The following is a 25711-nucleotide window of genomic DNA, read 5'->3' as shown; positions in this document are numbered from 1 at the left end:
GTGTTATGGTTTTAAATTATAATTAAAATTGAAACCTAAATAAAATTGCACTTTTAAGACACCCTATGTTTTTGTAGTGTTTAGAACATGCTGTTTGCTTTGTTGCTCTGAGTTGCTTTTCTAGCTAGATCTTTTCCTCCATAGTGCTTACTGCCATTGCATCTGTTACGTTTGTTGTCTGTTTTCTTGCACCAGGATGTAAGCCCACTAGAGCAGGAACTTTGTCTGTTGTGTTCACTGTGATCTCCTCAGTGCTTAGAACAGTGCTTGACACATATTTGTTGAATGAGTGAATGGTATACTTGGCAAGTCCATGTAATGCATACTGTACAGCACAGGTATGTCTTTGGAGAGTGAGGCAGGAGAGAAGTATCTAGAGATGGAAAGGTAAACTGATCTGTATACCGTAATAAGAAGGTGACTTTATCTTCTGTTTTTTGTTTGTGTGTGTGTTTGTTAAAGCAAGGGAATGGCACAGTCCGATTTAGGCTTTAGAACATAATTTTTATTGAAGTGTGAAGGTTAGATTTACAAGATTTGGTGTTGTGTACGAAGGCTGAGGTTTATTACTTGAGAGGCTGGGCCAGTGTTCCCCAAGATTAAAAAAAGAAAAAGAAAGGAAAAAAGCAGATTTTGGAAGAAACACAGTGCATTGTTGTTGGTATGTTGAGCTTGAATACCTGCATGGCCTCTGGATGGAGATAGTAGGCAGATAGATAAGTGAGTTTGGTGCTTAAGAGAAAGAAGACACAGTTTTGGGAGAAATGTTTACAGTTTATAGTTGGAATGTTGTTTGCTGATTAGTTTAAGAAAAGGGCACAAAGGATGGAGAACATGAGCCCTAGGAAACCTGAACGTTTAAGGGATGAGCAAATGAAGAGAAGCAAGCAAAGGAGAACGGTCATTAAGTAAATGGAATATACCTTCTGTTGAACTGTCTTAGAAAAGTCAGAAAACAGATTTTGAGAGCCATATTAATAGACAGATGAAGAGAAAACTTCAAATAGGGACAAAAGGGCCACAGCACTGTGAAGCAGCCTTTTAAATAACTGATTTAGGACCTGTTTGATTGCGTTTTGTTGTTAATATCAGACAGCATTGTTTTTGTTTACATAGTAGAATGGTACGTTAAAAGAACTTTAAAATGCCCCTCTGATCTAAAGTTTTAAGTCTTGGAATGTAAGAAAATAAATGTATTCTTTGGAGTGGATAAAGATGGTGGACATTTTGCTTGAAGGGCCAAAAATATCTCTTATTTTATTGTATTTTTGTCATTAAAAACCAGAATAGTCGTTTCTTTTGGAAATACTGCACTCTGCTGTAGTAAGATACATACTGTGTTGAGTTTTAATTTACATAAAAGGCAACATCTCATTCTTAATATCAGCATTTAGAGGTGTGCTTGCTTGATTAGACACAGACAACGGTGGCTTTAGGTCTATCCTAGATGAGTCCTTTTACTTCAGTAAAGTATGAGTGATTGTATATCTCACACCCTCTTCTAGAATAAAATAAATCCCTAGGTAGTTATATTTTAGAATGCCAAGCGCCACATGTATATGGAGCCAAACATTGTTTTCAGTCAGGGATATTAAAAACTCTACCGTTGCCTAGTAACTAAAAACTATACTACAAGCTTCACAATAAATAGCTTTCAAAAATATAAAATAAAAATTTAAAAATATTTTCCCGTTTATTTTTGAAAGAAACTTAAAGGAAAAACTGGTTTTAATTCCATTCTCTGTGTTGTTATATGCTCTGAAAATTTTTTTCTCTTCAATGTAGAGACTCTCTTCACTAGGAGTTGACAAATGTTTCTTTAACATTTACCATTTTTATAGTATAATGTTCATACACATTTTACAATTCTGCTGGTATTATTTTTAGATGTTTCTTTGTCGTCCAATTGTATTCCCTCAATTGAAAAAAACAGCATATTTCTCAGTTGTCATCTAATTTTTTTATGATTTGAGTAGTGTGCTTAGCCTCTTTTCTAAGATAAATTCCAGAATATAACTTGAATCTTGAGTTTACAAATCACTTTAGTTTTTGTGTAAGATGGGACCCTAAGCTTTTGTATATTGTATAAAAAGCTACCATTACTCTATTTTGTGTGATGAAAGTATAGGAGAGAAAGAATGGATAAAATACAATTTGGAGATGATGTATCAATTATTATTTTTTAATTTTATTTATTTATTTTTTAAAAGATTTTATTTATTCACTTGGGAGAGAATGAGAGAGAGAGCATGAGAGGGGGGAGAGTCAGAGAGAGAAGCAGACTCCCCGCTGAGCAGGGAGCCTAGTACGGGACTCGATCCCAGGACTCCAGGATCATGACCTGAGCCGAAGGCAGTCGCTTAACCAACTGAGCCACCCAAGTGCCCGATGTATCAGTTTTTTAAAAAATATTTATGTTTAGAAGAAACATAGACATATTCAGACCTTTTCAGAGTTCTAATTATTCTGGAGAGGACCTGAAATAACGTTATGAACTACTATTAGCTTAGTAATTTTTCATCAAGCTATAATTTGTTATAAAATGACTAACAGACTTGCCTTTTTCACTAATATAAATCAAAGGACATGGTTTATGCAATTATACTAGCATATTACCATTTATATTCTTTAACCCAAGTGTAATGGAATAAAGTTTTTTGACCTGATATTATTTAAGATGGTGGCCTCTTCACCTCAGCTGCTTTTGGCAATAATTTAAAAGAAATAGCAGGTGTTCCCTTGGGTAAAGAGGGAAAAAAAAGTAGAAAGGAAAAAAGCTAGAAATCTCACAGTTGATCCTGACTACTCTTCTGATTTGTTTGTTAGCTTATGTACTTTGGTGAGGGACCTTTGTTTCTGCAAACACTGACTGAACAAAGTGAGGAATAGAAAGAAAAAAAATCAAACCTTTATTTACAAAACATAGCTATAGATCTAGCACAGCTGATCTGGTATATAGCCGCAGAAGGGAAGGGAAGGGAAATTTGCTTTGATATTTTCAACTAGACTGCTTTATTTTATTCATTCATTAGGTTTTCAACTAGACTGCTTTTGGTATTTTAATTGTCTTTTTCTGATTTAATTGTATTTTTCTGATTATAAAAGTAGTACATATTAAATCTAAAAAACTGTCAACATAGAAAAGATCATTAAGAAAGTAAGTATCATATCTAATCATATCACCCATAGATTATTCTCAGATATGACATTTAAATTAATACATTTTGATGTCCAAGAAAACTGCTCTATTTGGTAACCTAAAGAATGACATATATCATACAATGAAGTATCACATAAAAAGTTTTTGTGTTTTTATTAGGAGAGTATACTGATATTTTAAATCCAAAGAGATTGAAGGGAAAGAAGAAATGAGTATAATAAGGCCATAAATAATGGGCTCTTCACAAAACTAGCTATTTATCTTAATTTATGAGTGTAAGGGACATGCTGATCATTCATGCTACAATCATCCTCCATTATTTGTACATATGTAAGAGAGCAGAAAGGTCATTCAAATTAATGGATATTCCAGACGTCCTCAGAATTGGTTTTGGAAAGTGTCTTTGTTCTTACATATGAGTCTTGATAGAACAACTCTGGAAATTCACTTCAAACAAATTAATGAAGCTGTGCTTGTGAAAGCTTGTCTCTGAAGAGTTGAGGAACTCACCTCTTCTTCTGTATCATCCTGGGAATAGACCAATGATCTGTCTTACTGATGCAAGGTTCAACCTCTTTAAAAGTTTTCTGGAAATAAAGGAGTCCAGCAGTGTCTTTGCCCAGTCAGGATTGTACAAGGAATAGGACACAGAGGGAACTTGAGCTATTGGCAGTGCAAATGCCAACTGAAAATAAACTCGAAAGAAAGACTATATTTGGCATTTATCTGCCTTCTAAAATATAGTGAAACCTTCTCAATACGAAGTCTAGGGGATGGAAAAAATGGACTTTGAGTTTAGCTTTCCATTATCTGATTTTTATTAAAGAGCAATCAGGCAGCTAGTTGACTAGGGAATAGCAGTTGCTTTGAATTATATATTATCTTGGATAAAGCAGCATCAGCTTAATGAAGTTTTGCTGTAATTCACTTTCTTGAGAAGATTAATGCAGATTCTAGATGGATACTGATTAACTATTTGTACTTACTAAAATTGGTATATTTTCCCATGGCCAAGTGATAAGACAGTATATTCAACATAGGTATTTAGAGCATTTGCTCATTGGGAACAGAAAGGCAAGGTACATGAGCACTGCCTTGTTTCCTGGTCTTCCGAGATGTATAAATATTTGATGAAAAACTCAGGAGTATTGTTTGTTCTAGCTCTGTGAAGAATGTCGATGGCATTTTGATAGGGATTGCAAACAATCCTAAAATTTGTATGGAACCATAAAAGACCCCATATAGCCAGGGGTATTTTGAAAAAGAAAACCAAAGCTGGGGGCATCACAATGCCTGACCTCAAGCTATATTACAAAGCTGTGATCATCAAGACAGCATGGTACTGGCACAGAAACAGACACATCGATCAATGGAACAGAATAGAGAGCCCAGAAATGGACCCTCAACTCTATGGTCAACTAATCTTTGACAAAGTAGGAAGGAATATCCAGTGGAAAAAAAGACAGTCTCTCCAATAAATGGTGTTGGGAAAATTGGACAGCCACATGCAAAAGAATGAAACTGGACCATTCTCTTACGCCATACACAAAGATAAACTCAAAATGGATGAAAGACCTAAATGTGAGACAGGAATCCATCAGAATCCTAGAGAACACAGCCAGTAACCTCTTCGACCTTGGCCACAACAACTTCTTGCAAGACACGTCTCTAAAGGCAAGGGAAACAAAAGCAAAAATGAGCTTTTGGGACTTTGTCAAGATAAAAAGCCTCTGCACGGCAAAGGAAACAGTCACCAAAACTAAAAGGCAACCTACAGAATGGGAGAAGATATTTGCAAATGACATAACAGATAAAGGGCTGGTATCCAAAATCTATAAAGAACTTACCAAACTCAACACCCAAAAGACAAATAATCCAGTCAAGAAATGGGCAGAAGACATGAACACACATTTCTCCAAAGAAGACATCCAGATGCCCAACAGACACATGAAAAAATGTTCCACATCACTTGGCATCAGGGAAATACAAATCAAAACCACAATGAGATACCACCTTGCACCAGTTAGAATGGCTAAAATTAACAAGTCACGAAACGACAGATGTTGGCAGAGATGTGGAGAAAGGGGAACCCTCTTACACTGTTGGTGGGAATGCAAGCTGGTGCAGCCACTCTGGAAAACAGTATGGAGGTTCCTCCAGAAGTTAAAAATAGAGCTACCCTACAACCCAGCAATTGCACTACTGGTATTTGCCCCAGAAATACAGATGTAGTGAAAAGAAGGGGCACCTGCACCCCAATGTTCATAGCAGCAGTGTCCAAAATAGCCAAACTGTGGAAGGAGCCGAAATGTCTTTCAACAGATGAATGCTTAAAGAAGATGTGGTTCATATCTACAATGGAATATTACTCTGCCATCAGAAAGGATGAATACCTACCATTTACATCAACATGTATGGAACTAGAGGGGATTATGCTAAGTGAAGTAAGTCAGTCAGAGAAAGACAATTATATGGTTTCACTCAATGTGGAATATAAGAAATAGTGCAGAGGATCATAGGGGAAGGGAGGGAAGACCGAATGGGAAGAAATCAGAGAGGGAGACAAACCCAAGAGACTCTTGACTCCGGGAAACGAACTGAGGGTTGTGGAAAGGGAGGTAGGTGGGGGGATGGGGTAACTGGGTGATGGACATTAAGAAGGGCACGTGATGTGATGAGTGAGTACTGGGTGTTATACACAACTAATGAATCATGGAACACTATATCAAAAATTAATGATGTACTATATATTGGCTATTGAATTAAAAAAAAAAAACTTGGAAGTAGAAGATGATGGAGTTTTAGTGTAAATATGCCAGGACAGCAGTTACATGGTTCTTTCTCTAGCACTACCTTTTCAAAGTCAAGAGCTAACTTCCAGCATGGCTATTGGGACAGTGTTTTACTGTCAAGAGGCACAGTGATCAGCCACTACTCCTTTCTGTAGGAGTATTTTCTTTAATCACTGAAGAAAAGATATGGCATTGGGCTATGATGAAAAACAGTATTGCATTATTGCTGCTTTCATGGTTTGGATTACTAAATTCTTTCTTGGGATTACTTATCAGACTTCAATTTAAACAGTACTTGGACCTCAGCTAGAGTCCCCTAATAAGTTAGCTGTTAACTTTACAATGTCTGAGGGGGGCTGGTATCAGTAAGACTTGATTAAATTACTTCTCAATTACTAAGTGTAAAGCTATCATGTTGTGGGTGTTCCAGGACAGTAGTTCTCAGGATTGGAAGAATACAGTTGAGTGCTCATCCGTAGGCCCGAGCAAATAGAGAAAAAACCACTGATTTCATGGTAATATCTGCTTTATCAAGTCTTTAAATGTTTTAAGTAAGGAAAATGATAAGAACCAGTTTAGTGCTGATTCTTTGTTATTTGATTTTGAAAATGATACAGTAAAATTTATCTTTTTAAAAAGTATACAGTTCTGTGATTTTTAAAACATGTATGGATTTATGTAGCCACTATCAATACAATCAGGATACAGAACAGTTCCATCACCCCCCAGAAACTCCTTTGTGCTGTCCCTCTGTAGCCACACTCTCACCTCTTCCCTGCCCCCCATTCCTAATCCCTAGCATTCACTGGTCTCCACTATAGTGCTGGCTTTTCAAGAATGTCGTCTAAATGCACTCATACAACATGTAACCTTTTTAGATCAACTTTATTATTATTATTATTAATTATTATTATTATTATTTTCAGTTAGCCAACATATAGATCAACTTCTTTTAGCAGAATGCTTTTGAGACTCATCCAGGTTATGGTGTGTATCAAGAGTTTGTTACATTTTATTGCTGAGTAGTACTCTTTGTGGTTATAGCCCAGTTTATCTTATTACAGGATATTTGATTGTTTCCAGTTTTGAGAGATTATGGATAGAGCTGCCATAAGCATTCATATATAAGTTTTTGTGTGAACAGAAGTTTTCATTTCTGTAAATACCTAAGAGTAGGCTTGCTGGGTCATACAGTGAGTATGTGATTATTTTTATAAGAAAATACCAAGCCGTTCTTCAGAGTAACAGTACCATTTTGCATTTCCACCAATGATGTATTTGTTTTCCACTTGCTCCATATCCTCACCAACAGTTTGTGTTGTGGACATTTTTTATTTTATACATTCTAATAGGTATGGAATGGTCTTTCTCATCACGGTTATAATTTGCATTTTTCTTTTTTTAAAAAATTTTTTATTGTTATGTTAATCCCCATACATTACATCATTAGTTTTAGATATAGTGTTCCATGATTCACTGTTTGTGCATAACACCCAGTGCTCCATGCAGAACGTGCACTCCTCAATACCCATCACCAGGCTAACCCATCCTCCCACCCCCCTCCCCTCTAGAACCTCAGTTTGTTTCTCAGAGTCCATTGTCTCTCATGGTTCGTCTACCCCTCTGATTTCCCTCCCTTCATTCTTCCCCTCCCGCTATCTTCTTTTTTTTTTTTCCTTAACATATATTGCATTATTTGTTTCAGAGGTACAGATCTGAGATGCAACAGTTTTGCACAATTCACAGCCCTTACCAGAGCACATAACCTCCCCAGTGTCTATCACCCAGCCACCCCGTCCCTCCCACCCCCCACCACTCCAGTAACCCTCAGTTTGTTTCCTGAGATTGAGAATTCCTCATATCAGTGAGGTCATATGATACATGTCTTTCTCTGTTTGACTTATTTCGCTCAGCATAATACCCTCCAGTTCCATCCACGTCATTGCAAATGGCAAGATCTCATTCCTTTTGATGGCTGCATAATATTCCATGGTATATATATACCACATCTTCTTTATCCATTCATCTGTCGATGGACATCTTGGCTCTTTCCACAGTTTGGCTATTGTGGACATTGCTGCTATAAACATCGGGGTGCACGTACCCTTTCGGATCCCTACTTTTGTATCTTTGGGGTAAATACCCAGTAGTGCAATTGCTGGGTCATATGGTAGCTCTATTTTCAACTGTTTGAGGAATACTGTTTTCCAGAGTGGCTGCACCAGCTTGCATTCCCACCAACAGTGTAGGAGGGTTCCCCTTTCTCCGCATCCCCGCCAACATCTGTCATTTCCTGACTTGTTAATTTTAGCCATTCTGACTGGTGTGAGGTGGTATCTCATTGAGGTTTTGATTTGGATTTCCCTGATGCCGAGCGATATTGAGCACTTTTTCATGTGTCTGTTGGCCATTTGGATGTCTTCTTTGGAAAAATGTCTGTTCATGTCTTCTGCCCATCTCTTGATTGGATCATTTGTTCTTTGGGTGTTGAGTTTGATAAATTCTTTATAGATTTTGGATACTAGCCCTTTATCTGATATGTCATTTGCAAATATCTTCTCCCATTCTGTCAGTTGTCTTTTGGTTTTGTTGACTGTTTCTTTTGCTGTGCAAAAGCTTTTTATCTTGATGAGGTCCCAACAGTTCATTTTTGCCCTTGCTTCCCTTGCCTTTGGCGATGTTTCTAGGAATAAAACAAAGTATGCTTGATGCCAGATGGCAGCTGATTAAGCAAAAGCCAGTAGCTCTGCCTGTGGCACAGTTACGTCAAGGGAACACACCACCAGAGTAAGGGAAGGGACTCATACCAGGATCGATGACATTATTTTACTTCCTACAATATGAATGTCCCTGCAAATGTGCAGGGATCTTAGAAGCTTCCTCTTAGGCACATCTGCTGCAATCTGTACTATTTCATTATGTATTTTCCATTACCACTGTAATTTTTTTTAGGAAGGAAGAGAGGAAGAGAGGGAGGGAGGGAGGGAGAGAAGGACAGAACAGAACTGGTCTTAGGTGAGACAGAGGAAACATTCCACTCAGTCTCTCCTTCCCAATGCAGTTATATAAGATAGAAGGCATAGAGCATCCATTTGAGGACTCTGAAAAGTAAATAGTAGTAGGTAGATTGGAGAATTAGTCGTTTAGTTTCTCAATATTGTCTTCCAGAGTCCATCTCCTTGCCTACCTGAGAACTATGCCTTAATTCTTCTGTGTGAAATTTAGACTTAATTTTTTTTTGAGGCTCTCAAAAGCTTTTGTTTTGTTTTGTTTTTTAAATTTAGACTTAATTTTAACAGAAGATTTTACAACCCTTCCAAAGAGTTCATTCCTGTTGTTGAAATCCCTTACCATCAGATCTTTTTTATTTTTTTCCTGTACTTTAGCCTCACATTCTTAAGCTTAGAGCCCACATCCTTTACTCGAGTCCTCATGGAGTTGGAGAACAGCTGGTCAACATCCCCTGTTTCCTCTATTACAAAGTTTCTGTTCAGTCTTCTCTTGTCCAAGAGAACCAAACTTAGTTTTGGTTTTTTTTTTTTAACATTTCCTTGTGGGTCAGATTTTCTCAACATTTCTGTTCTCTCTGATACTCTCTTTTCAGCCATTCTCTCCTTGAAATAATGCTTGCTGTATGAATGCATTCAAAACCTATAGTGAGATGTCTTTCCTATAATTATCTCTTTGATAATCTATTTGAAATGATCTCATTTTGAGAGTTACATCGAGTTGAAGTGCCAATCACATGCTGCTGTAGGCTTCATAAATCATTGAAAGCAAAAGAATGAGGACCAAAAGGAGGGCTCGTTCAGTGTAATAGTTTCCTCATTTTCTAGTCGCATTTAACCCTGTACCGTGCTATATTAAAAGGCATCTGCTACTTATTGGTGTTAGCAGTTTCAAAGAAATGTTTTCTGTTTACTGTTTTGCTTCCATTTCTGGATCTGCAAAAACAATAGCAAGACTCACTATTACCTTTTTGGTTAAATAGAAACATTTTTTTCCTCCTCTATACTCTTGTGTTTGGTGTTCTTTTAATTGGTATTTAAATTTATTTGTATTTCCTTGTATAGATATGATTGCCATGAATGGTAAACTGGATGAAGAGGTAGCCACTAGATAATACAGCCCTGAAGGAGAAACATACTTGACTCCTTTATAAAATATCAGAAAAGGAGAACTTGATTTTGTAGACGTTTGAAGGTGTTCAAAATGGCACACTATTCTTTATACAATGTGAAAACATCCAATGCAATGATGACTAGTGCTTGTTGTCTAACCCCAGCACCATATGACATCCCACTGATAGCAGACCGGTGAAGGACTTCATGTCTTGGAGGATATTCTGTGACAGTTTTTCCTCTCCCAACCTGAATTTGATGAATGATCTTCAGTAACAAGTTTTCCAGCTGTTCTATCAGAGCTCTGGCCAGACTTTCACAATTATATATAGTGTGGGGAAGAAAGAGGTCTATAATTAACACATATCCCAGGGTAGTGTTTTTTTTTTTTTTTTTTTTTTTTCTTTTTTGGAGTGATAGATAATGCTTTGTCATGTATGAGGAGGGGTTATGAGACCCCCAAAGGGCAAAGTAAAAGAGTATGATTTGTAAAACATTTTTACCCATACTATATTAAGATAAATAGTGCTTTACATATCCTATATAATTCATTTTTGAAGATTCAGCTTTTCCGGTTTGGTTTGGTTTGGTTTGATCTAATTACGCATATTTCTTTATTTTTTTATTTTTTTATTTTTTTTATTTTTTTTTTAAAGATTTTATTTATTTATTTGAGAGAGAGAATGAGATAGAGACAGAGAGCATGAGAGGGGGGAGGGTCAGGAGAAGCAGACTCCCCGCTGAGCAGGAAGCCCGATGTGGGGCTCGATCCCGGGACTCCAGGATCATGACCTGAGCCGAAGGCAGTCACCTAACCAACTGAGCCACCCAGGCGTCCCTAATTATGCATATTTCTTATCTTGTAGTTAGGGATTTAATGGCTTTATCTACTTGTGCTTTGTTTATTCATATAAGCAGAGGATTTATGGTTATCTTTTTTTTTAATTTTTTTTTTTTTAAGATTTTATTTGACACAGAGAGAGAGACAGCGAGAGAGGGAACACAAGCAGGGGGAGTGGGAGAGGGAGAAGCAGGCTTCCCGAGGAGCAGGGAGCCCGATGCGGGGCTCCATCCCAGGACCCTGGGACCATGACCTGAGCCGAAGGCAGACGCCTAATGACTGAGCCACCCAGGCGCCCCTATAAGTGTACTCTTAATCCTCTTTATTTATTTTACTCATCCTCCAACCCACCTCCCCACTGGTAACCATCAATTCTCTATAGTTAAGAGTCTGTTTTTTGGTTTGTCTCTTTTTTTCTTTGCTCCTTTGTTTTGTGGTCGTGGTATTTGCCTTTGTCTGACTGACTTATTTTACTTAGTATTATATCCTCTGGATCCATCTCTGTTGTTGCAGATGGCAAGATGTTATTATTTTTTATGTCTGAGTAATATTCCATTGTATATATATTCCACTTCTTTATCCATTCATCTGTTGATGGGCACTTGGGTTACTTCCATAATTTGGCTATTGTAAATAATGCTGCAATAAGTTAGGGGTGCATGTATCTTTTTGAATTAGTGTTTTTGTTTTTGTTTTTTTTTGTCTTTTTGGTAAATACTGAGTAGTAGTATTACTGGATGATATGGCAATTCTATTTTTAATTTTTTGAGGATCCTCCATATTCTTTTCCACAGTGGCTGTACCAGTTTGCATTCCTACCAACAGTGTACAAGGGTATGTTTTTCTCCACATCCTCACCAATGCTTGTTGTTTCTTGTCTGTTTGATTTTAGTCATTCTGAGAGGTGTGAGGTGATACCTCATTGTGGTTTTGGTTTTTTCATTTTCCTGGTGATGAGTGATGTTGAGCATGTTTTCATGTGTCTATTGGCCATTTGTATGTCTACTTTTGAAAAATGTCTATTCAGGTTTTCTGCCCATTCTTTAATCAGATTGTTTCTTGGGTGTTGAGTTATAGAAGTACTTTATGTATTTTGGATAGTAACCCTTTATCCAATGTGTCATTAACAAATATCTTCTCCCATTCAATAGGTTGTCATTTAGTTTTGTTGATAGTTTCCTTTGTTGTGTAAAAACTTTTTATTTTGATGGAGTCCTAATAGTTTCTTTTTGCTTTTGTTTCCCTCGTCTCAGGAGGCCTATCTAGAAAAATGTTGCTATGGCCAATGTCAGAGAAATTACAGAGAAATTTTTATAGTTTCAGATCTTAAATTTAGGTCTTTAATCCATTTTGAGTTTATTTTGTGTATGGTGTGAGAAAGGGGTCCAGTTGCATTTTTTTGCATGTAGCTGTCCAGTTTTCCCAGCACCATTTGTTGAAGAAACTTTTTCCCATTGCATAATCTTGACTCCTTTGTTGAAGATTATTTGACCATATAATTGTGGATTTATTTCTGGGCTCTCTATTCTGTTCTATTGATCTGTGTCTATTTTTGTGCCAGTACCATACTGTTTTGATTAGTGCAGCTCGGTAATATATCTTAGTATCTGGGATTGTGTTACCTCCTGTTTTGTTCTTCTTTTTTCAAGATTCCTTTGACTATTTGAGGTCTTTTGTGGTTCCATACAAATTTTAAGATTATTTGTTCTAGTCCTGTGAAGAATATTGTTGGTATTTTGATAGGGTTTGCACTAAATCTGTAGATTGTTTTGGGTAGTATGGACATTTTAACAGTGTTTGTTCTTCCAATCCATTAGTATGGACTATCTTTCCATTTGTTTGTGTCATCTTCAATTTCTTTCATCAGTGTTCTTTAGTTTTCAGAGTAAAGATCTTTCACCTCTTTGGTTAAGTTTATTCCTAGGTATTTTATTATTTTTGGTACAATTATGAATGGGATTATTTTCTTCATTTCTCTTTCTGTCACTTTATTATTAATGTATAGAAATGCAATGGGTTTCTGTATATAGATTTTGTTTCCTGTGACCTTACTGAATTTATTAGTTCTACTAGTTTCTTGGTTGAGTCTTCAGGATTTTCTTTTTCTTTTTCTTTTTTTTTTAAAGATTTTATTTATTTATTTGACAGAGAGATAGAGAGAGCAGGAACACAAGCGGGGGAGTGGGAGAGGGAGAAGCAGGCTCCCCATGGAGCAGGGAGCCTGATGCGGGGCTCGATCCCAGGACCCTGGGATCATGACAAGAGCCAAGGGCAGACACTTAATGACTGAACCACCCAGGCGCCCCTAGGATTTTCTATATACAGTATCATGTGATCTGCAAATAGTGAAAGTTTTACTTCTTCCTTACATTGTGGATGCCTTTTATTTTTTTATTTTTTCTTGTCTGATTGCTTTAGCCAGGACTTCCAGTACTATGTTGAATAAAAGTGGCAAGAGTAGACATCTTTGTCTTGTTCCTGATCTTAGGGGAAAAGCTCTCAGCTTTTCACCATTGAATATGATGTTAGCTGTGGTTTTTTCATGTATGGCCTTGGCCATCTTTAACTTGATGAATGAAGAAGGGTAAGGAGGCCTGGGTCTGTGTAGATTAGATTGAGAGACAAGGCCTTAGGTAGTGTTCTCAAGCTTTTTCTCAACCTGGTGCTCATAATGATAATGTGTGATATAAACAGATAAGGGTACTCTTCGCTGATTTGCCAAAGGCTCTAGGGCCCCTATGCCCATCTCAGGCCTGAGGAATTGCCTGCAACCCATCCTGTGCCCACCAGTGGGAAGCTCTGCTAGAATTTTAGAACTATGCCTCCAGTAAGTGCTGCTTTTATGTGGATCACTGTGGTATGGGGCCTCTGGGATATTTGCCTTGTAGGATCCACCACCAGTGTCACTCATCCTGTGGACTCCAGCTTCCAGCCGCCTGCTTGTTTCCGGCTCCCAGGCTGTCACTAATAAGAATAATTACCAGATTTTCTTCAGTCATTATTTATGCTTTCTTTGCCTTTGTAAATACTTCTCAAATAAGTGGATTGGAGCAAACTAACATTTAGTGTTTTGAATTAGATGAGGAAAATTGTATTTAATTTTCTTACCCAAGAGACCTTCCATTTTTCTCTGAGAACTTCTTCTTGTGATGAAATTCTTTAGGCATTTTTATTATCAGATACAGATGTGATTCATTTAGTGCCAAGAACAACTACCAGGTTTCAAATTTTTGCTGCTTTAGCAATTACCTTAATTTTAGAGCATAGGCTATAAATGAAAAGATTTTAATAAATGAATTTTCCATGGCTTTGATGGGAATTAGTTTGATAATTAGGTGCTAGTTTTTAAAAATCATAATCTGTACATCTGTATCAAATATTTATGGGAGGTATAGAGCAGCACTTCTCCTTGTTTGGTTTTTCTGCAGCAGCCCCTACATTTATAAAAATGGCATGGCATTTTTTTCTTTTCACCATTGAGCTGCTATCTGGTTTATCAGAAAATTACTTGGGGCAGGAAAGGGGGAGGATTGAGACGATTTCCAGCAAAGAGTGACAGTCGCTACATGTTTGGCCCTATGGTAGAACTTCCTTGGAGTTGGAGGAGGTGTGGAGGAAGAAGAAAGGATAGGTGTGTACTTAGAAGAGCAGAGAAAATGTCTTTAATTTTTTCCATTTGAGGGAAGTCTCCACGGAGATCAGGTGAGTGTTGAGGAATCTATTTATTGGAGACTGAGGCTTATTTACCAGGTTTGTTTCCTGAACTTTAGAGGGATGAAGCCAAGCCTCATAGCCCATGCATGCTGCAGAATAATCCAAATTTGGGGACATCATGGCTTTGGCAGGACAGGACAAATAGCCTACTAAGGTATAAAGAATTCTCATATTACTCTTCTACCTCCCTGGCTCAATATTTTAATGTAGAAAGCAGTTTTTTTTTAATGTGAACTAAAACTTGGGCTGGTGAAAATGTGAAGAAAGTTCTTTCTCCAGTATTTTTCCGTTTTCATCTGCCTTCTCTTTATTTATTTTGGACTCATATCTTGATCTATGATCTTAGCCTTGGGAATCAGCACACACACAGCCATTCAAATGCAGTGGATATTCCTGAGGATGTCCATGACTGTGAGGCTGCCTCTATACAGGTCTGCAAAACTGCGACAGTCTCCTTCACAGACAGGTGTAAGGCTCCTTATTTGAAAAATCTGAAAAGTGCTTGTTCTCCCAAGGAATCACTAGGTAGCTTATCCATTCTTGTACTATGTGACAAAAACCAAACATGAAAAAACCAGATAGAGTTTGGTTTACAGTGTGGCTCAGCAGCTGGGAAGGATCAGGAAATGGTGTTTCATCATAATCATGTTTAAGATGTAAAATTATGAAGGATGTTAGGCTTCTTTTAGCCTAGAATGTAAAGTAGAATAAGGGTGGTGTTTGGATATGTGCATTACAGACGCCTAAGAAATTATACAGGCATTGATTTCTTTTATAGTGACATTTGTGACCTGGGTAGTAGTGAGCCTTTTCCTTTATGATTTTAGTTATACCATCTGCCTTTTAATATAAACTTCCTAAGATTTCTACTTCTGGCTTAGGTAGGTTTGGAAATGATTTCAGATCTCCCACATCCCTTCCTCCCCATCTTCTAAAATAAGACTTTGCATAATTAAGTGGTATCAGGGAGCGAGCATTGGAGTTGGGAAAACCTCCCCACTGATCCCAACTCCTTTCTGTACAAGTTGTATGGCCTTGGGAAAGTTACCCACCCTCTTACAAGCCTCAGTTTCTTGTTTTTGTGAAATGGGGATGACATTACTAAATTTGTAGTATTGTTGCAAGGATTGAGTTACTTTAAATAATATAAAATTCCAGAAACCTAGTGGTTCCCTTCCTACAGTGTCCTAAAATATAAATTCACTTCTCTCATTGGTTTCCTTCTCCTGTCTTTATTTGCTTCCATGATTTCACTTAAAGTAAACCAGAAAAACCACAGAAATAAATTATTTGGAATTTTTTGTGGCCTTTTTACTTTTGCTAAGGGGTAATTCCAAAATTCCTGTTTGGGAATATTGACACTGCTATTTGTACGCAGTGCTCTCTTCTTCCCCAGCCCACACCCCTGTTTTTTCTTTGGTGTCTGCAGAGAAGAAAGATCTCTGTGTTAAGTACATTAAAGTCTTGTAATTCCTTCTTATCATCTTGCTTATGATCTCCAGCCCCATTACCGTCTCTTTATGGCTGCTGCTAGAGCTAAGTACCTTTGGGGCAGATTGCGGTTACTTTGCACTGCCAAATTATAATGCTAAAATGAAGGTAGGCTTTGGTTCACAAGGCTACACCTAATTTCATGCTAAAATTGAGTTCAGCCTAATTAGCAAGGGAAAGCCATTAGCGGACCCACATTGTTTTGGTAAGGTGAAGTAGATGAGTGTAAGAATAAAATGCTTTATTAATTTAATTAAGCAAACCAGTGTATTAAAATATGCAGACTAATTTCAGAATCTAGTCCTTCCCACCACAGTGGGCTTCTGCCATTTGAATCTCATGATACAGTGTGAAGGCTTTCTCTTAGATCCGGGTAGCTCTTGTGTCATTTTCCTCTCCGGTCCTTCCATTCAGGCGTGCTCGGGACCCTCCGTTTGCTGCGTTGCTCAGGAAATCTGTAGGTCCGATTGTGTCAACCCCTGGCCACAGAAGCACCTCCTCAAGAACAGTCTAAAGGAAGGCTGGATGGTTGATGGAGTGAATGCACTGTTTCTAAGTAGTTATAGCTCATATGTCTTCTGATAGTTCCTTGGGTTTCTTAGCAGGCACGTGTCGCATTGTTGTTAAGTAAAGCCCGGTGTGTAAGTTTGACAAGTGAGCAGCGTGGCAGCTCTGCTTGCTCCCCAGCCCTGCCGCTGTCTCAGGGATTGTTTGGCTTGGCAGATGGCCAGCTCTCTGCTGTAAGATGCATTTCCTTGACAGGACGAAGTGCGGAGCCGCATTAGCTGCAAAGTTTACAAAGGTTAGCTAAACACACACAATAAATATTAATAAACAAAAAAGGCCCACCCACCTTTGACTTTGAATTCTGTTTCTGCATTCCATGTTTTGGAATCCCTGTAGTATTTGATTAATAACCAGTCTTAGGGTAATTGAGCCTTAAGTATCCTTTGCCTAAGTTAGGCTGCTCCCAGAGCCCTCATTGGCTGCTTTGGTGACTCATTGCCACAGTGGATGGAGCTCTGGAATGACTGTTTAGTTCAAGGGGTCTTATTTGCATTCTCCCTGCTTCCATGTGAAAAGGAGGGTAAATGTGCTTCTCCATGAGCTTTATGCTGACCAGCCATGTGTGTGTCTGAGAGCTCTGGAGGGGAAAGGATGTGAACAGGAATAGAGGTGCAGTGCCCTGAGCTTGGACTACCTAGAAAGCAGTCAGGCCTTGGTCTGTTGGCCTGGGCAGTTGCCTCTCTCTAACATTTACACCCTCAGCCTAGAGGGAGAGAGTAACAGTAACCTGCTGCCCCTGGAAACTGCCTATTTGGCTGGGTGTCTTGGAATTTACCAGGCCTACATTGTGGATCCTTTCCAATTCTGCACCCTGCTCACTTGAAAACATATTTGAGAACCAGTAATCTTAGACTGCTTACCCAGACCTCTAGAGAACCAAGGAAGAGAAATAACTTTAATACTATGTCCTTGAGATTGTCCTGGGGCCATTTGTGGGTGGCTGGGATTTCTGAAGGCCCTTAAAAGCCCCTCTTACTGTTATCTCTCATGCACGTCCCTCTCTTTAGGACCACATTAGGAAGAAACAAACCCTACTTGTTTGTAGGATACTTGAGTATGATAATGATCTAGAGAAATAAAATTATTCTCCATAGATAGTAATGATTTTAACTTGAAAATTGTCTCTAACTCCACTTAGCAAAGCAATCCATTTAGGCTTGGGTGAACTCTTTTAATTCATTCCAACAGCAAACATTTATTGAGCACCACACACTAATCTAGGCATTTGGGATACATTTCCACCCAAAACACACCAAGATCTCTGCCTATGTGGAAAATATGTTCACATCAGAGAAGCAGATAATAAGCATAATTAACGATAAATTACATATTATGTTAAAAGGTGATACATGCTTTGGAAAAATGAAAAAACAGAGTAAGGAAAGTTGTGGGGTACTATTTTAAATGGGGCAGTCTTGGCGTGATGACATGTAAGCACTGATTTGAAGGAGACCAGTATTGGCTTAGATGAACTTATTCTAGATAGGGTTTATGAAGTTAAGTTTGTGACTCTTCTCATGTTTCCTTATACCTGGCCATGACCATTTGGAAATTTCCAGTGGCCAAGGCATGGTTCTCAAATTAACCTCAGTGGCAGAGCACCTGTAAGTCAGGCTGTGCTTTGTAGACCATGAACTGTTGATATCCTTAATTTCATCTTACCAACCAAGCACAGTTTTAGAAGATGAAATATGTCTTCTATACACATGCATTATAAAGTAGGTTTCACAAGCATATGTGAAAAATGACAACCCTCCCCCAAAAGCCAAACCATATATGATATACTGTTTTCAAGGATTTTTGTTAATATTCACTTACCACTCTATGTTTTATCATCTTTTAGCACTTGCTAGTGGACACTTGGTAGCAGGCACCATAGGTTTAAGAAAAATTATAAAAACCTGCCCTTTTGGGCGCCTGGGTGGCTCAGTCATTAAGCGGCTGCCTTCAGCTCAGGTCATGATCCCAGAGTCCTGGGATCGAGTCCCACATCGGGCTCCCTGCTCAGCGGGAAGCCTGCTTCTCCCTCTCCCACTCCCCCTGCTGGTGTTCCTGCTCTCGCTGTCTCTGTCTCTGTCAAATAAATAAAATCTTAAAAACAACCAACAAAAACCTGCCCTTTTAACCTAATTTTACCCCCGCCCCCAAACTGGGAAAACACAGCCACTCAATTTTCTCAGGAGAACATCTCAACTGTCTTCAGTGGTGCAGCGCTTAAGAACCACTCTTGTATTGTCAGACAAGAATTAGAAGTCCTGCAGACTCTTACATTTCCTCTTGAGTTCCTCATGAATCTCAGAGAAGGATTTGTGGCCATATAACTATATGCATACTTCCTGCCTGTCAAGTGGGAGCCAGAATTTCTATCAAAAGGGATTTGAGGAGATTCACAGATACTCTGTCTTAACAAATGAGTGGGATGGTTAGGGAGAAGAAACCAGAGAAATTCAGCCTGAGATAGATTTGGAAGGCAGGAATTTCATGATTTTCATTTTACTATTAGAACCTAAAATAACAGTATCTAATTGTACGCTTTTTTCCTTAGTCCTTGTACATTGCTTGGCATGTGATGATTTTTAATAAATCTTGAATTGGTGTTTCCACTCATTACTTGTTCTATCAGAGTGAGATCTGCAAAACCTAGCACATGGTGTCTCTGCCTACCAATTTTAGCTTTATCTTTCCCCCCTTCATTCTATCCCTGCTAAACCTCCCACCTCGGCCCTCTTACTGCAGACAAAAATTAAAAACAGGTTGTAGTTCTCACTGAGAATTCATTCTTTTTGACCCCAGAGCACCACTTATTTTCCTTAGCAGTAATGAATTCAAAGGATCATAACTTCCAGTGAACCTTCTCTTAAATAGTTTTTCATTCAGGTTAATGTCAAGTCTTTGTATGCTGTATCTCTGTTTTACTTCTGCTATTATCCTGCTGGTTTATCTCATAGATAGGGAGGTATTTTTCAATGCCTGAAAATATGTGTTGTTCCTGAAAAAGCTTTATGAGATTTGGATCTTTGTGAACTAAAAACAATAAGCACCTGGCTTCAGTCTGCTGTCCAGAGGGACATATTGTGTGTATAAAAGCATGAAACACTGAGATCTAAATCTGCTTCAGTGGTAAGCAGAATTGAGTTATGTGGGTTTAGCATTCCAAGATGCCAGCCTTGCGTTGGTGGTATAGTGGTGAGCATAGCTGCCTTCCAAGATGCCAGCCTCACATGGCACTGGAGCTGGGGAAGCCTAACTTTGTGGTTGCTAGGTTGTCAGGAAAAGAGAGGAGCAGTGTCAGGAAGGAGCATCTTTTTCATTTTTAAAGGGTATCACACATATAACAAGTGATGGAATAGAACCTAACCTCAGGGACACAACCTAATGGTTTAAGGGGGAAATGTCCTAAAAATTATAGGTAGCCATCAGGATGGTATTCAGTTTAGTAAACTAGCCATCAAAGTACTAGCAGGATTTTTCCCATTTTTATTTGGCGTCTTTAGTTGATTACCATGCCTTTCCTTTTCAGAGTGTTGTCCGCTGCCTGTGGCATCCAAAGCTGAACCAGATCATGGTAGGAACTGGCAATGGATTGGCTAAAGTCTATTATGACCCCAACAAGAGCCAAAGGTATTTCATAAGTATTGCCTGTTTTAGATGGATGACAACAACTGGGGGGAGGGCTTCTTTTCCCAGCCTGCTTTTATTTATTTCCCCCTTTGATGGGGATCCACCCTTTTAGAAAACGCAGCTGGCACAGAGTAAAGCCTCAAACTCCTGGTATTGTACTTTAAAGAGGATTTGGATATTGCCCTTGATCCAGACAGAATTCAAAGTGAAAGTTTCCTGGGGATTTGCAGTTCTTTAGCTGAAATATTGAGTGCAAAGGGGGAAAAAGTCTTGCCCACTTCGCATACCACCCTGGACATGGCATTAGCAGTGATACATGTAAGGGATTAACAAAGCAGGGAACTAACCACTTACAGGAAATGGAAACAGCTAGTCTGTTTTGTTCCCTTTCTGTTTGGTCTTTTATCAGGTAGTGGCTTGGATTTGGGGGGTTCTCTGCCAAGGGGACAGCACAAATTATTTCCTCTCCGACCCCATGCCCACCCCAAATGCTAGACTTAAACATCCCAGTGTGTTTCAGAAGTCTGAAAACTTCACTGGAGTCTCCATCAGTTCCTCAATTATTTTCATTTTCTTTGGGCACAAAGGCGAACATTTGTCACAACCCCAAAAGATGGTTTTGTTTCTCTCTTAAGGTACAGTACTTGATTAGCTCTTTCTTTAGAGTAAGCCTTGGTTACCTAGTATTTAAGTTCACATGCAAAATTAATTGGGCTCCCCCATAAACCTATTTTGAGATCCCACATCCTTTTTGAGGAAAGGAAACTCCTCCTCTATTTATGAATACTCGTTGTTGTAATTTGGATCTGAATAGAAACAGACAGTCCTGTCTTCCCTTGGAACTTTGTGGACTAGCTTTGGAACCCTTGCCCTATAAAATAAAGTTTTTATTGTGTTTAAGAACAAATAGGATTTTGTTTTTTAATAAAGAAATTGAAAATGCTAATGTAATTAGAATGAGAGAGAGTCTGTTTCACTTGAGAAAACGATGAGCCCCATTTGATAGCACCGATTTGGAAGCTTCTGTGTTTGGAATCTTGAAGGAATTTTTTTATTTGTATTTGCTCCTCCTGAGAGGGATAGCTCATTATTACTAAGGAGAAGTGAAATGTTCTAATCAGACTTTTGGTTAATCCCACACATTCTTGGGCAGTTGCCCTGTGGCAACACTGCCAAGCCGACTCAGTTCCAGACACTTGTACTCTTACAGTTGAGATGTGGACAAATGCCACTTGGGGTGTAGACCACCCAGGTTGCTTTCATCTGGGACATAAACTAAAATTTGAACCCTGTGACCTTCAGGGTGAAAAGGTTGGTTAATTTTATTTGTATCTCTCTAAGATCTTAAAATTTTAAGTTACTTCTGTAGATTTTTTATTTATTTATTTATTTATTATTATTATTTTTTTAAAGATTTTATTTATTTATTTGAGAGAGAGAGAGAATGAGAGAGAGAACACATGAGAGGGGGGAGGGTCAGAGGACGAAGCAGACTCCCTGCCGAGCAGGAAGCCCGATGCGGGACTCGATCCAGGGACTCCAGGATCATGATCTGAGCCGAAGGCAGTTGCTTAACCAACTGAGCCACTCAGGCGCCCACTTCTGTAGATTTTTTAAACTAGTGTTCTGTTGCCCGGTTACCTCTTCAACCCTTTCACTCAGTAGTGACCACTGACTGACAGACTTGCTTTCCCATAAATTTAATCCCTTATCACCAAGGCCCCTTCTGTTGCCATCCCTTAGAAAGTCAAGGACTTTCTAAGGCGAGATGGTGTGCACAGAGTATGTTCCTGGAAGTAATGCTTTTGACATAACTTTTTGTTTAGAAGACCAAGTAAAGAAAATAATGTGCTTTTACCCACCCCAGGGGAGCAAAATTATGTGTGGTTAAAACCCAGCGGAAGGCAAAACAAGCTGAGACTCTAACCCAGGACTACATCATCACCCGTAAGTTGTTAGCATGGTCTCTCTCCATCGTCTCTCTCCCTTCTACTGTTGTGTGGTGTTGATCTCATGGCTTTAGAGACAGAAAAAGTCTTCAGAGTCCAGGCATATACTACAAAATACCATGTGGACAGGACTGCAAGTCATGTAACAGCTAACTGCTTTAGCTTCTGTGACTCATCACAGAGACAGGGTAATTTCATGTAACTTTCAACCCAAAAGGGAAAAGCCTGTTTGAGCCTAATGCATTACTCCATAGCAGCCTTTTAAAGAATAACAGTCTGTTCTAAGAATAAACAACGATGAGTGCTGGTCTTGGAATCAGGAGACCTGGATTTGTCCAGTTCTACCAATGACTTGCAGTGTGATGTTGAACAACTGAACTTTATCAGGAGAGGGAGGAGACTAGGTGAAAGGTCTCCTTCAGCCCCCTCTGGGACTCTGTGACAACAGATCCAGAGACATTTAGATACAAAATGAACTACCTGGGGTACCAGAAATCTTACCAGACTAAGCAGCTTCTCTTGGGTTTGTCACACAACCTTGTCAGCCTGGCAGATTTGTGTTGCCCAGAGCCAGGGCCTCAGACCTCTCACAGGCAGTGGCTAGGAAGGACATCTTGGATGCAGTAGCAGTTGTGATGAGCAGATGTCCTGTGGACGTTACCAGGGTCTCGGTCTAAAGCCCAGGGGGCGCTGTACTGCTGGGTTTTTCTCCCTGGTGGTGGGTCTCCTCTAAGACCAAGTGCCCTGGAGCTTATGATCGGTAAGGAGATCCCGTGACACTTTTTGCAAGAGTAGAAGTGTTAAAGTCGGTGTCACAATCAGTCTAGCTCATGTAATTACATGCGGCCTACTTAAATTCCTCCAGTCGTTTGAAGTGAAAAGCTATTTTTCCCCCTCCTAAAAATACTGTTGTGTCGTGTTGCCCAACAGAGTGACGGGTGGCTGTGTTTCTCAGCTCCCCTGACTCAAGGCAGGCGAGTTTAACTGGTGAGTGAGATGGTCCTGGCCCAGCTGGTGCTAGGGGGAGGGGGATACTGGAAGGGTTTTTGAGGTATTTTAGACATTTCTGTCATTCATATTATAAATTCCCTTTGAACCCCTCTTAATCTGTTTCCTTCGCTCCCCTACTCCCCTGGGAAAAGGTTTTCTCTTTTAAATAGGATCCAAAGAAATTATTCTGATACAGTTTTTGGTCAAGAAAAATATCATTATTTAATTTTTTTCCCCAGTCACCTTCTTGCTCTCCTGCAGAATATCACTGTTTCCTTTTTACATTCATATACTGTTTTATATTATAAAAGTTAATTCTGACATTGAGTGAACAGCCAATAGCAATTGGACAAATACTACTCTGATTCTTATCCTTTTGTTTTGTCCACCATATAGAAGTAGGGAAAAGTCCCCATCAAGTCACCATGCCAGGAGATTCAGGCACCCCCCTGCACTCAGGGCAAACTTTATCCCAGTTTCAGTGGGAGAAGTGTTCCTCCCTTCCGGGTACTCAGTGTTGTCAACTCCTCCTGAGCGGTGGTCACATTTCAGAAACGTGTGAAGTGATTCCAGTGTTTGTGAGGTGTCCGAGGAGACTTCAGGGCTGACAAGCAAGCTGCATCATTCACATTTGGGTCCTGTAAGAAAAAAAAGAAGGAGCAGTCCCACTGAGTGTTTCATTTCAAAACCACAGAAATTAAGTTTAACTGCTACCCATGGTCCGTGTGATGGGGATCCTCACCAGTGTTTCCGTGACAGTATTTGACAGTGTTTCCTGAGCGCCATTAGTTGCAGGGGAGGTGAACAATGAATCTTGGTCTCAAACAAAATTGGCTAATCGGTTACAGTAAGACTGTCTTTTATTATTAGATGAAGGCTGCCATTATGACTTCCATTTCATCTTCTACTTAGTCATGCTTCAGCTATGTTTTTGGGTGGAAGGGTTATTATTAAAATAAAATTTTTCAAATGTGACTTCTCGTAGCTCATGCCTTGCCTATGTTCCGTGAGCCCCGCCAACGGAGTACAAGGAAGCAGCTGGAGAAGGACAGACTGGATCCCTTGAAGTCGCATAAACCCGAACCTCCTGTGGCAGGCCCAGGTGACTGTGATCTCTCCAGCTTGTGACCTGCAAAGGGGGTGGTGGGGGGGTGCGGTCACTGGTAGAGAATTGGGAAGATCCTTTGCTCCTGGTTGCTGCTTTGTCTCCAGAGAGATTTTACATGGTGGTTTTCAAACGTTCTTTTTAGTATCAGAAGTTTTTGCTTAAAGGATGCAGAATCCAGGTGCCTAAAACTGATACAAATGGAGCTGCTGTGTTAACCTAGAGAGGAAGCCTGGACCCCTTTCTGCTCGGTCTCTAACTTGAGCCCTTTTAGGTGATCTTGGTGGAACTCTAGGGCTCCTGGAACCCAGTGTTAAAGCCGCTGCTCTCAATACTGGCTTCATATACAACATTTGGGTACTTTGACCAGAATCCAGGCTGGATTAGGTTTCACATTAGGTTTCCCCTAGAGGATGAATAAAAGTCCTTAGCGTTTTTAAGAAAGTAGGTACCCCCCCACCCCAACCACCAAAAGAAAGAAAGAAAGTAGGTACCCCCAGAAGAAAGCGAGGCAGCATTGGCCCTCATACAACACCTAAAGTAACTGGAATCCCATTTTACTAGTTATCACTTGTGTGGTTTCCATTTTCCTAGGCTCCTAAGCCTGGAGCTTTTGACTCATTCATTCATCCTGAACCTCAGTTCTGGGCTTACATCTGTTTGGCCTGCCCCTTCAGCCTTGAAAACATTTCACATATCTATCTTAACTTTTTTTTTTTTTACATTTTCTCTGCCACCATTCTAACTCAAAGTTCCTAAATAATATTCTTACCTGGATTATTCAAAAGCCCTTCTAACTAGGCACCTTGTCTCAAGTCACTCTCTTTCCTTCCCACACTGCCTCTGTCCATCTTCTACACAGCTTTTATTTCCAGCTCCTCTGGCTTTCATATTGCTACTGCCCCCAAATCTTATAAGCTCCCCACTGTCCATTTGCATTTCCAGAGAATCATTCTCTGCAGTCTGACTCTAACCCACTTTAGAGCATCCCACCTCACTTCTCTCTTCCTCTGATCTGATACAACTGTCATTTCACTCCTGCCTGCAAAGGCCCACTGAATCGTCCTTTTTCTGTACTTTGGTTCTGAAACCATTCTGCTCATTCTGAAAATGACCTCTGCCTTCAGAGCTTTCTCAAATTGGATCCATCTCTTCCTAAAGAGCTCCCCAGCCACCTCAGCCTAAAGAGCTCTCTCCCTTCTCTAAGTACTATAATAGTTACTGGCCACACAAATTCTTTCACAATTAATTATTTCCTGCCTTATTTAGTCTCCTTTTATCTTGATTTATAGAATTAATCTTATAGCACAATTTGGCTCTTCGTGTGTGGGGTTTTTTTTAAGTCTTCCTAAAAAGTCAT

At 39.3% G+C, this 25711-nt stretch overlaps 1 protein-coding gene across 4 annotated transcripts in view; it reads left to right on the top strand.

The window, feature by feature from the left end:
• The window catches only part of WDR70 (WD repeat domain 70), a 295418-nt gene that overhangs the window by 248537 nt on the left and 21170 nt on the right, over window positions 1–25711 (top strand). For all 4 annotated transcript variants that reach the window (XM_045862134.2, XM_064596782.1, XM_064596784.1 and 1 more), the window contains 3 exons: window positions 20207–20307; window positions 22175–22254; window positions 24232–24348. In XM_045862134.2, coding sequence (XP_045718090.1) covers window positions 20207–20307; window positions 22175–22254; window positions 24232–24348 — 298 coding nt within the window. The remainder of the gene's footprint in view (window positions 1–20206; window positions 20308–22174; window positions 22255–24231; window positions 24349–25711) is intronic.

This window comes from Mirounga angustirostris, unplaced genomic scaffold (assembly GCF_029215605.1).
Source record: "Mirounga angustirostris isolate CCGP_5_RB_7025 unplaced genomic scaffold, mMirAng1.0.hap1 SCAF_7, whole genome shotgun sequence".
Lineage (NCBI taxonomy): Eukaryota > Metazoa > Chordata > Mammalia > Carnivora > Phocidae > Mirounga > Mirounga angustirostris.
Note: the sequence above shows the minus strand (reverse complement) of the source record. Positions and strands in the feature narration are given on the sequence as shown.